General features: G+C 41.2%; 1 protein-coding gene across 1 annotated transcript in view; it reads right to left on the bottom strand.

The window, feature by feature from the left end:
* LOC308386783 (polypeptide N-acetylgalactosaminyltransferase 10-like) overlaps nt 1-13,317 on the bottom strand; it is a 124,535-nt gene that overhangs the window by 76,977 nt on the left and 34,241 nt on the right. The window contains exons 3-4 of the mRNA XM_080866559.1: nt 12,457-12,595; nt 2,357-2,523 (exon numbers count right to left, since the gene is read on the bottom strand). Of these exons, the coding sequence (XP_080722685.1) occupies nt 2,357-2,523; nt 12,457-12,595 (306 nt within the window). The remainder of the gene's footprint in view (nt 1-2,356; nt 2,524-12,456; nt 12,596-13,317) is intronic.

A 13,317-nucleotide genomic window follows, 5' to 3' on the forward strand; every position in this document is an offset into this window, starting at 1 on the left:
TCCTTAACAACCGACAAGAGCAGTTCACCTCTGAAAGTCGAGTAAAAATCCTCCTTCATGCCAGTTTCTTCTTCTTCTTTTTTCTCCATAAATTATTTAATATCTAAGGAGCTGGAAAAGTGAACCTGAAATTATGCATCACACGGTGGCTTTGCAGCAGGCTTCGTGATTAATATCGTGTTCTCACCTCCATCGAGGCCTTGCTGATAACATTGCACTTGTCCCCCCGATTTATTATGTAAGGGTTCAAAGCTGTACATTAATTCCAGAGTTCAAACTGATTAAGCTGTCTGTGTGAGAATACCGGTTCACACCAGAAAGTAGATTATTCTGCTGCTAACCTCGCTAACACTAGCCGGGCCACAGAACCCCCTCATCATCAGCATCTGTTCAGAGACGGCTGCAGGCAGCAGCTCCGAACACATTAACAATATAAATTCTTTTTATGCAGACAGGGAAGCTTTAGGCTTTGCTTTGAAAACTAACCCACGGTGTCGATTTTAGAAGGAAAATACACAAACAGCCATGACAAACATCTAGCATTAGCTGCTTAAGCTAAACATTTGCCCTGGCATTATTACAATGATACAAAAAAGCTCAGCTGATGTTACGAGCTCGCACATAGAGCTTGGTTAGGACTTGCATTTAATATAACCAAGTGTAATATTAGTTTGGGCCACCACCAAATTAGCTGAACCACACCAACTCCTCTAAGTTGCTGCGCCACTGCAAGCCTCTTTGAAACCCAGCTGTCCCTTTCCTGCTGTTTCTGCCTTATTCAGTATCATAGCTGTTCTAAGTGGTCTGTGTTGGGTTTTTGCTACAGCTGCCTGCGTAAAGTAAGTTGAAACGAGGATAGGAAGTAGAGCAGGGCGATATGACCAAAAATATTTATCACGATTTACATTTGAAAATTTGTGATAACGATATAACTGACGATATAATTGACACTAGACAAAATACTTTACAACTCCACAACTTTATTAGGGGGAAAAAAACATCAATGCATTTTCACTTAAACAAGCAGCTGTTTTTTATCTGCATTAAAGTTATATAAAAATTTAACAGTGCAAATGCAAATTCCTTGCTGACAGTTTAACTAAAAGGCATTTCCAGTGGAAACTGGCCGACACATCCTCAGCATAACCATGTGTAATATGCACAAAACTTAAAAAGAGGTTATACACACACAATACAGTAACATTATGTTGAAGCACAGTACGTATCACTCCGCGAGGCGCCTGCCTACGATAGCTGTAATGCTCCGACAATCCATCAAGCGGTGCGGCTTCGTAGCTCAGCAAAGTCGTACTGAAACATTTGACAGATTTTCGAGCGCCGTGTACATAAAATCGTTTCGAGGTCAGTAAACACAACCAGAATTCATACATAAGGCACACGGGATTATAAGGGGCACTGTCGACTTTCAGAAAAATCAAAGGATTGATTTTAAGTGTGCCGTATTTTCCAAAAAACAGTAATAACGACGGCCCGCTAGCATGCTCTACCAAAGATAGTGTTTTGTTGTGTATCTGACGGACGAAAGCCAAACCAGTTCCACACCACTGAAGTTGCAGCATTTTTACAAACCAATCCGCTTTCGCTCTTCTCATTCTCCGTCGCCGCTATGTGCGTATGAAAACAAAGGCACTGCGCATGTGCGTTTTACCCATATTCTAGCGCGATATTTCATTTTCTTATCGTTGCCCAACATTATACCGGTATTACCATGAACGGTATGATATGGCCCAGCTTAATAGGAAGGACCTAGAAAACAGCCTTGACCCCAAGTATTACTACTGCAGATAGAAATAATATTCTTGGAATTATACTGAATGGGTTACAAATAAGATTTCTGCAGTATGCATTATGTTTCTTATTTTATTGTACTTTTACTGACCATACTGGCAAGAACAACCAAATGCTCAGAAGTGAATTTAGGCAAGGCTCTCAGCAACAAGACTCTAGTCTTGTTAAGAAATGGCCGACAGGCCCAGTGAGATACATTTCTGAAATCCTGACTCACCACTATGAGAGAGTGTGTCTCCATTTCTCTCCCGGTCTGTTTATAATATACATACGCATGAGTGTCTTGGGATCACTTTCGGGCCTCCGCAGAAGCTGGCCGCCACGTTTACTTCTGAGCAGCTCGGTATTTGTGCAACAGTCAACATTACTAGCAAACAAATGATTCAGTGGTTTGTGTTTGTGCATGGAAAGGAGCAGGGGAGGACAGAACAGCAGAAATAGTTCACCTAAAGTTCAGTTATCTGTAGCAAGCCACACAGACTGTGCGTATGTACACGAACGCAGGTGTTTTCTCCTCAGTAGTGATGAGCGTGTGTGCGCTGTGTACCTTTGTCGCTGAAGTCGTCGACCAGGATGATCTCGGCTATGAGCTGTGGGGGAGAGCGATTCAGCACGCTGTGAACCGTCCTGAGCAGCGACGACCAGCCCTCGTTGTGGAACGGGATGATGATTGTGGTGTTGGGCAGCTTCTCTGCATACAGCTTGTGTTTACAGCTACACAAACACATGGAAGACACAAATAAGAGGGGAAATAGACAAAAGGGAAATATGTAATAATATATTTTTAGCCAGTGTGAAGTATCTCATTAACTACTGGACAAAGTTTGATGACTTCGATGCCCAATTACTGTTAGTAATACTAACAACCACGAACAATCTCGACACACACTTCTTTCTAGGAAAAATCAATCCAAAGCTCAGTGGTATTCTGAAATCGGTTGTTGCTACTGCGGTTCCCGCCTTCTGCTTTCTGTGTAGTACATGCAAAGGGGTGGGGGGCGGGGGATCCTAGAAGGGAACCTTGCCACCAAGTAAACACTGGATGGTACCAGTAATGACAAACCAATCCAATGCTCAGTAGTACTCTGAAATCTCATCTAGAAAATGACAGACAATAGTGAAAAATTGCTATAATTCAAGGCGTGATAACAAAGGCCTCCAACTCCATAAAGGATTATAGGCCTTTTCGTTTGGCCCCAACAGAAATGTAATTTTGGATTGCTCCCTGGAATTGGTCACTATTGGTCTGTTCTGATCAAAGTTGTCCCTATTACAGTATTCACATGGGTAATACATCTACAGGAGATAAATCTTGGAACAAGTGGTTGATGAGCAACGACTGTGTTGGTGTGACCAGTAATGGCCTGCATTTTCCATCCACTTTGTGCCAAAACACTATGGTAGATACACACCATAGTTCAGTTTGTTAAAGCAGAACACTGCATTGACAGTCTGAACATCAAGTTTCACAGCAAAACCCTGTGAACGCTGGAAAAACAAACACGTTACTGGTCACCTGACCGTTGCTTTCAAGCTTGGATGCTGCGAGCTGAAAACTGTTGTTTGGTCTCTGGATTGGAGTTTGAGATCCAGCTCTCATCACCAGTGAAGGTCCTTGACTTGAAAAGGCCAGCTTAAAACAGATTAACAGTTTAAATACTTTCTGTGTACAAGTGCAAGTTTGAAGCACACAATGACATGACCTATGAGCACTGATTGGCCAAATTTAAATCAGGGACAGTTTTTGATTTTTGTGAAGACGACATTTTCAGATGTCTTATTCTGTTGAGCTACAGTCTAACATTCAAGGACATTCAATGAGCTGTTGTGTTACAAGAAGAGGAAGAAATCTTTATTTTTAGAAGTTAGGAGGAAGATTTGCACATTTTTCCTAATAAACTTTTAATATTTTTAATGACCAAAAAAGTTGCAAAAATAGCTTTATTCCTTTTCAACCTGCTCGATGAAGTGTAACCTAAATAAATTGCAGATGGACTGGAGATATACAGTGGGGCAAAAAAGTATTTAGTCAGCCACCGATTGTGCAAGTTCCCCCACTTAAAATGATGACAGAGGTCAGTAATTTGCACCAGAGGTACACGTCAACTGTGAGAGACAGAATGTGAAAAAACAATCCATGAATTCACATGGTAGGATTTGTAAAGAATTTATTCGTAAATTAGGGTGGAAAATAAGTATTTGGTCACCTCAAACATGGAAAATCTCTGGCTCTCACAGACCTGTAACGTCTTCTGTAAGAAGCTTTTCTGTCCCCCACTCGTTACCTGTATGAATGGCACCTGTTTGAACTCATCATCTGTATAAAAGACACCTGTCCACAGCCTCAAACAGTCAGACTCCAAACTCCGCCATGGCCAAGACCAAAGAGCTTTCGAAGGACACCAGGAAAAGTATTGTAGACCTGCACCAGACTGGGAAGAGTGAATCTACAATAGGCAAGCAGCTTGGTGTGAAAAAATCAACTGTGGGAGCAATCATCAGAAAATGGAAGACATACAAGACCACTGATAATCTCCCTCGATCTGGGGCTCCACGCAAGATCTCATCCCGTGGGGTCAAAATGATCATGAGAACGGTGAGCAAAGATCCCAGAACCACACGGGGGGACCTGGTGAATGACCTGCAGAGAGCTGGGACCAAAGTAACAAAGGTCACCATCAGTAACACACTACAACGGCAGGGAATCAAATCCCGCAGTGCCAGACGTGTTCCGCTGCTGAAGCCAGTGCATGTCCAGGCCCGTCTGAAGTTTGCCAGAGAGCACATGGATGATACAGCAGAGGATTGGGAGAATGTCATGTGGTCAGATGAAACCAAAGTAGAACTTTTTGGTATAAACTCAACTCGTCGTGTTTGGAGGAAGAAGAATACGGAGTTGCATCCCAAGAACACCATACCTACTGTGAAGCATGGGGGTGGAAACATCATGCTATGGGGCTGTTTTTCTGCCAAGGGGACAGGACGACTGATCCGTGTTAAGGACAGAATGAATGGGGCCATGTATCGTGAGATTTTGAGCCAAAACCTCCTTCCATCAGTGAGAACTGATGAGAACTGAAGATGAAACGAGGCTGGGTCTTCCAACATGACAATGATCCAAAACACACCGCCCGGGCAACAAAGGAGTGGCTCCGTAAGAAGCATTTGAAAGTCCTGGAGTGGCCTAGCCAGTCTCCAGACCTCAACCCCATAGAAAATCTGTGGCGGGAGTTGAAAGTCCGTGTTGCTCGGCGACAGCCCCAAAACATCACTGCTCTCGAGAAGATCTGCATGGAGGAATGGGCCAAAATACCAGCTACTGTGTGTGCAAACCTGGTAAAGACCTATAGTAAACGTTTGACCTCTGTTATTGCCAACAAAGGTTATGTTACAAAGTATTGAGTTGTATTTTTGTTATTGACCAAATACTTATTTTCCACCCTAATTTACGAATAAATTCTTTACAAATCCTACCATGTGGATTCATGGATTTTTTTTTCACATTCTGTCTCTCACAGTTGAAGTGTACCTCTGGTGCAAATTACTGACCTCTGTCATCATTTTAGGTGGGGGAACTTGCACAATCGGTGGCTGACTAAATACTTTTTTGCCCCACTGTATAATGTAGCATACTAGCGTACTATAGTATTGTGTTAGCAACAGGCATGCCCACACTCATTAGTTCAGTGGCAAGCATTGTAAAATGTTTTATTCTTTTACCTTTAACTCTGCAAGTTCATCGGATTTTCTATACAACCTTTTCTTTGGGTACATTGTACATGTAAGCCCTTCTCTTTGTAACAAAGGTTAATAGAGCCTCATCATCATGTCTGTTTGGCCTTTACCAAAATGCAGTTACCACATAGTTAGAATAATCCTCCATGTGTTTCTGTGCTGGGGTTATTATTTAAAATGCTAATGGAGAGCGTGGTAGAAATTCTTCTGGAACCTGTGGAGCTGCCCTTTACCTTGCTGTACTGCTGTGCGCCCTCTACCAGCCCAACCTGAACAATGAGCTGCTCTTTTAATAAGATCTAATGAAGCATACCACCTGCTGGCTTGCCCCTCTAGACATTTGTCTCTTCTTTCTCTCGCTCTCTGAAAGATCAAGAGGAGAATCTATCGCGGCAGTAATTAAGTCTCTCAAGGCCCGTGTGGCTGCCTGAAACCCATCCTCTGTGTCTCTCCATCATGTCATTCAGGTAGTGAGCGAGAGCGAAATGGATATACGAATCCTGTAGAGGTGCCCGGGCCTGATGTGAATAGATTTGGCACACAGCTGTCGGACACCCGTCACTCTGTTACTTTGACCAGTAAAACAGATACACCTGCTGGCCTCCCCCATCCCCGTTACCCCTGTGTGAAGTATCTGGGTAGGTTTTAATAATCGATTCATCGATTAAAAATCGATTCTGGCTTGGATAACGTGATATCGATTCATTAAAATCCTGAATCGATTTTTTTATATAAATGTATTTTGCCCAAAATTCCAGAATCTCAGGTGAAACGTCACAAAATTTTGACAACCACCAAACAGCTAAGACAGTAAATGAGAGCAGGTACACGGCTTCTGCACAAAGATGTAAACACAAAGCGCGGACCCGCCGACGGATCAGAATCATTGAGCTGTCGCCTTTCTCACCTCACGGCACGGACACGGTCGGGGCTGAAAGCCGACAGCTCGCTGATTCTGATGTTTCGGCGGGTCTGCGCTTTGTGTTTACGTCCTTTTTGCACTGATTCTAAAGCTGTTAGTTTGATCTCTCTCCAAACAATATTGATCCAAACTACGCTTCACATAAACACCATCATGGACTCCCTCTTACTTTTGCCGTTTTGCTTCCACCACGATAAAAATCACACTTCATGCACAGCTCTCTCTCTCTCTCTCTCTCTCTCTCTCTGTACTTCAAGAACAGTTTCCCGTCTATCCCCGAAATCTGTTTTCTGCATTATTTGCTTGCTTGTTACGCGCAAGTCTACCGTTGTTTACAGCGCTGTCGGCCGATGTTTTTTTTTTTTCCCTTTACTCACTTCCGAAAAGAAACTTTTTTAAATTATGCAAAATGCTTAGCCGTGTCTCTAATAAAACCGCTGTAACTTCAGAGGTTGTTCATAAGTTGATTAATGGTTTTCTTTCGTTTTTGATGTACTGCAGAATATTTTTATAAAATCCCAGGAAAATCACCTTCATGTTTTTCTGTGTTTATCTTCAGCTACTTTGACACAAAGGCATCTGCTGTGATGCTCACACCTTTGATAAAGTCTGGAAAGTGTCAGCTTCCTTTTTATAGATACAAAAATATGTAAATGTACTGATCTGAATTATAATATTTCTGACTGTGTGAGGAAAAATTTCCCAGATTCAAATCAAATCGATTCAGGACCTTGTGAATCGGAATAGAATCGATTCTAGAAATCAGTGACGATACCCAGCCCTACATCTGGGTCCTCATGCTAGTTTCCCACAAGCCCAAGTGGCCTAGACAATAAAAATGTTCAGTCTTCAACAGAACTCTGTTGAGTCAGATTTTAACCATCGCCCGTTGGTGGTTCTGGCTGAGCAAAGATCCAGTTATGAACTCAAAGCTGTCATATATAATGAAAAACCTCTTCTAAAATAATGGTTGTGAAAGACATGTCCAAAATGTTGAACCAGAAAAAAGGCAAGAACAAGAACTCCAAGTTTTTCTATTAAGTTATCATTGTGCCAGCACCTGTACCTTTACTGAATAAAGACTTTCCCTCAGCTCACTTTAGCAGAATCATTATGTTCTGAACCATTGCCAAATTATTTTAGCATATTCAGAAAGCTCCCTTGATGCAATCAGGATAAAAATAACACCAAAGACCTAAAGACTAATTTAAAGTAATCCCTGTGTCTATGTACAACAGCTCAACCTTTAAAATCATCCTACCATTAGCAGGCCGGGCACACCTGAAGCTCTCGACTGGAAATTTCTCACTTATCTGCTTTTTCTGACATTTGATTCCACGCTTGCTTCACAATACTGCTGCCTGTGAGTTTGCAAAGTTTGAACTCTATTCCCTTGACAGCTATAACAAGCAAAGAGTTCTCTGTCCAATATAAACTTGATAAAGTGTGCCACCGTGATGCCGTACTGGTGGAAACTGGCTCTGTGATGGAAAATGCTTCATAAAGGTCACAGGATGTGGAAACTTTATAAATCTGAAGAAGGGGGGGGGGGGGGGGGGGGGGATCAGAAAGAACATAAATGCTGTCCTGGAGGGACCTTGCGAGGGAAAGCATTTAAAACTGCTTCCCACAAGAAAGTGACAGCAGGGTCAGAGAACAGCCCTGTCAGGTAGAGGGAAAGAGCTCAAGGCTGATCTGTGACGAATCGGGTCACCAGATCCAAAGCTGTTAAGCAGATGATATTTATAATGTTGCCGTTGAGTTTATTTTCAGTATTTTGTTCTTAAATGAGTCAGAGGAGAAGCTGGAGAGAACCCAGCACTCTGTACTGCAAACACGGGCCCATATGGCTCACCGTGCTTCTACAGCATCTGTCTTTGAATACTTTGAATACTAGAAAATGCTCAGCTTAATGTGCACCTCGTCATCGCATCAAGTCCACGACACCGGGGCAGTAAACAAAGAAGCAAACATCTTTACTCTTCATGAATAAGATGAGACAAGCCAAGTAGTAGTTAAGTGCTAGCTGTTGCACTTGTTGTTTGTTCATGTTATTCTTCAACTGGTCTTTTCTAGTTTTAGGCATAAATTCTAGAACAAAAGCGTGCTGGGTCCGACTCCCAATTCTGGTCCCCAGCATGGTTTGTTTTTTTCTGCTAATCAGTGCTGCAAAACAGCTTAATATTCTACAATGTCATTGTCCAAACTGAAGCACAGACTTTTTGGATGGACTGTACCACACAGCAGTTTTTATTTGTCAGATATTAAATGCGTTACATAAGGCAACAGCATTAAAAAAACAAAAACAAAACAAGGCCCAGTCAGTGAGCTGAAGTGAGGCCTAGTGGACTGCTAGCAGCCTACTTCGCACGAATATGTCACTCAAAACAGGTAAAACCTTTAATAATGAACAGGCCTCGATAAAATTTAAAAAGATGCGTTATAAAAATCATAACTCCTATAAAGATGTTATGAAGATGTTGAACTAGCAACCGAGATATAACCGCCTTTTGTACCAGGCTAGTAAGGCATTCATTTCTGCTACAAAGCTGCGGCATTTTCCATGGATGTTTACGGGAATAGACCTGCTTTTGAAGAGAGCCTCAAGTGGCCATTTCAGGAATTGCAGAATTTGGCTTTATTAGAAGTTTGAGCAAAGCTTTGCCTTTGGGATCATCTTCCATCTCGGAGTAATCAAACAAAGATGACAGAATTGATTAAAATGACCTCCAATCAATGAAGTTAACACATTACACTTCTTGCTCATAAAATCTGCCTTCTGAATGCTTCTACAAATGAACCCCTCCTTTAACTAGAAACATGAGAACTGATGGGTGGCGTTTGCTATGCACATTCATGTTCCCACAGAACAAAATTGTTTTCACACCATTTTTATTCCACGAGCTTTCTGCAGACTCCAACAGTAAAGCCAGACATTTATTTAAACTCCAAAGGAGATAATCCCATTGGACTCTAATGGCCTCTTGGCCACAGATTAGCAAAATCATCAATATGTTATTCATTCCATCCAGTTCAATAACCATGGCAGGAAATGGGGGTCATAAAGGGTTTTTGAGTTTGTCTCGTTTATTAAGCTTCCCTGTTGCTTCACTGTGACCAATCAAAAAGAGCCAGACTTTCCACTTTCTCCATCCTCTGCACTCATTCTCCTCCCAAGAAAATCCTGGTTGAAAAATATTCGCAGCCCCACAGCAGCCAGACGGAAAGCTGCTCCCGTACAACGTGGCACACATGTTCTGTCACTTCCTAACACCTTGCACACAGGGGGACATCAATGACACTGTTAATTACTATCAAGAACATGGTTTACAAGTACATGGGCGACACATGGTGCATTATCAACTTCTGTGTGTAAAGCCAACTCTCTCCTGTTAATAGGCTGGTCAGGTTGATAATCGGAGCAATTGTTCGAAACAGTGCTCGTCGTAATGAGTTGGACCAAAGCCAGCCTGGATAATAAAGGTGCAAACATTACCAAGTAGGTTTTGGTTAGGGCAGAATTGTCCTGGTGTCTAATAATGGCTTTCTGCTTTACATTGAAATCGGTATTTGCTTCACTTTGGACATTTTGCATTTTTTCCTCTAGAAATCACTAAACTCTTTCAAGCCTCCATAGCAGATTTTGACCACACGCTAAACCCAAATGCACCTACTCTTTAAGTTCAATAAGTAGTGTTAATGAATTCAGAAATTAAATTAATTTAAGCTTCTTGAGTTTCTGTGACAATTTTCTCAGTTTTGACTACTTTTATCATGTCTGCACGTGTCAGGAGAGTTGGATGATGCCTGTATGGAACCTGTGGATTGCTGGGTTGATGAATACGTCCATTTCAGCACAGATACAGTTAAGCTCTGGTCATTGTAAAATGAAAATAACGTGAACATAATGCAGTTGTTGGTGATTGTCAAACATCAAACTTGTGGATCTAAGTGAACATTTGTCACTTAATCAAAAGATTTCAATCTGTTAAAAATTGTTATGTTTAAAAATAAATTAGACTAAAGAGACTTTTTAAACAGTGCATTAAAAGAAGGATATTTAACCATTTGGATTTTGAAGTTGCTAAATAGCATAATATTTATATATACACTATACACTACTATACAATGTAGTGTAAAGTGCTTTGGGGTCCTTAGGGACTGAGTAAAGCGCTATACAAATACAGGCCATTTACCATATACTGCAGAAAAAGTACCCATTCCAAACTCATTAAACTTTCACTCTGGTTAAACAGCTTTACAACATTTTTCCTCTTTTATTGCTGTGGAATTTCATCAGGTCTGAACTTTAGAGTCGATTCTTCTTTGTTCAAGTAACACAACCAGTCAGATGACGTTACGGACGGACATATCAAGGCTCTTTTTGGACATTCAAACTAAACCAAATGTAGTGTTTAAGCCTAAAGTTGTCTTCAGACACAGTTAATCATTGGTAGGAATTTGACCTCCTTATCTGACCCAAACAGCGAATGTACCAACTATATGCTAGCTCTAAGCCAGAGGTGTCACACTTATTTTAGTTCATGGGCCACATACAGCCCGAATCGATCCCTGAGGTAGTAAAACCAAACATCAAAAGGAAGGAAGAAAAGAACAGAATAAAATGCCCTCTCTAAAGAACTACAAGTGCATCCTACAAATATGAAGAACAGCCTGATGTCTCAGTAAAATAAATGTAATTGCATCATAATGTCTCCACATTAATTACATTTACTTTCCTTACAACTGCATACCAGTTTAGTGGTTATTTGTATCCCTCTAATGTCAATCAGCAGTATCCTTCACTCTCATCAGTAGTTGCTTGAATCACTCTGCCGAAGCTTAAAGTAGGTCCAAAGTTAAGTTAAGTTGTTTTTTGTTTCTTTTGGTTCTATGGCCTGTGGTCACCACATTGCTGCCAGCTTCCTGTGAGGATGTGTGGACTTTCCATACATTTTCACTCCTGTATAGTCTTACTGTCTGAACATAGCCATGCTGGTAACAGCAATGCATTTCATTTTAAAATATATTTCACTGCAAGTTTCACTGTTTTTTCTTTCAAGCCAAAAGCCAGCCTGCTGGCTACTCCCAAGGCCTCATGTTTGACATCCGTACTCTCAGCTAAACAGCAATGAACACATTGATTGTGTTTGTGCGAGTATGCCTGTGTTCTGTTCTGTAAAGCACTGTAATACACAGTTTTATGCTTAAACCTAAACATTATGAACGCCTTTCCCGTCCTTTTCAAGGCAAAAAAAAACAAAACATTTCCACTGACCTTCACTATTAATTAGTGTAAATCAGCATCTTGTTGAGCAGAAAGCTTATCTGAATCACTGATTTCAAATATTAGCCTTGCACAACATGTATCTTACACAAAGAGCTGAGAACCAGCAGGTTTTCAATCCAGCTAAAGGACTGCAGCAGGTGATTCATTTTTTTCCTCTCCGGTTGATGGAATGCCAATCTGTAAAATAACCTGCTGCAGTCTTTGGCTGGAATGAAAACCTGCAGACCCTTGGTCCTGTGTGGCCCATTTTTGCCTCTATGATGAAAATGCTCACACCAACAGAGATGTATTTTTTGTAGAAAATGGCAGTTTTGCCTGAGGCTACTGGCCACTTCGCTAGAAATTTTAAGAAGTGTTTTCTCTTTTTCTTTTCATCTGGTGCCCACCTCACACTCAATAGAAATGACTGATATGGCAGATTGAGATGTGATAAAAATCCCCAACATAAGCCTGTTGGAACAGCACTGAACAACACTCAGTTATTCACTGACTCATGAAGTCTACCTCTGTAAAAACTCTACTGCTAATCAAATGGCAGCTCGTGTAGTAAAACTTTGAGTGTTTTACTACGCAGGCCAGTAATGTGCAGTCTCATATACAGAGTGACGCTAGAGACTCTGCAGATTTATCTTTAAACATATGAATAAGACTATAAAGTGACAAGTTTTTTGGTGTTCTACCGAAAACACACATAACTCACTTTGGATGGCGGATGTCAGGAACAGAGCGGTTCAGGGAGATGCGGTCGCTGACGTAAATGTTGAAGCCGTTTTCTCTGTAGGCTTGATCGACCCGGTCAGCATCAGTCAGGGGGAACGGCTTCCCCTGTTCACCGTTACCTACAAATGAACAACATTTCATCACAAAAACTTCAATCTATACAGACCAAAAGGGAGCAAGCAAATCTCACACGTCATTCTCTTCACAGAAATTCAACAAGAGGGGAGAAATTAAACAGTAAGTGAATTTGGGCTTTTAGTGACTGCATCACTACAGGAAGAGAGGCGTGCACGAGATAAAGAAAAGAACTTAACGAACTAGAATTACAGAATTATAACTGGAATTAAAATTATATTCACTGTAATACCAATTTACTCAAATGAATGCTGTGTTTTATTTAAGAACACTTCAAATTAGCAATTGAGTCCATGACCTCATCAGGAAATGTTTTCTCACACACACACACACACACACACACACACACACCCACCCCTTTTGGGCCCACAGGAGTCGCCCCCTTCTCATGCTTAGAAAGCTCCACCTTTTAGACCTAGAAGCTGCATCCATCCTAGAACACTCTCCACACCCACTTGTTAACTATAGCTGAAGTCAAAACTAATCTAAAATATATTAGTTTGTCTCTGGATATATAAATCGGAGATTAATGTTTGAGAACAAAACGACAAAAGAAAAAAAGCCACACAGGATAATATTACATCACCATATTTTGGGGATTCATTAAAAGAAGAAGTATGGTCCTGTGGAGAACAAAAAACAACTCTAATCATCTACAGACATGCATGTTTCATTAAGCAGAAATTACCCACGTTTCCCTCCAAAA

The sequence above is a fragment of the Rhamphochromis sp. 'chilingali' genome (assembly GCF_963969265.1).
Source record: "Rhamphochromis sp. 'chilingali' genome assembly, chromosome: 19".
Classification (NCBI taxonomy): Eukaryota; Metazoa; Chordata; class Actinopteri; order Cichliformes; family Cichlidae; genus Rhamphochromis; species Rhamphochromis sp. 'chilingali'.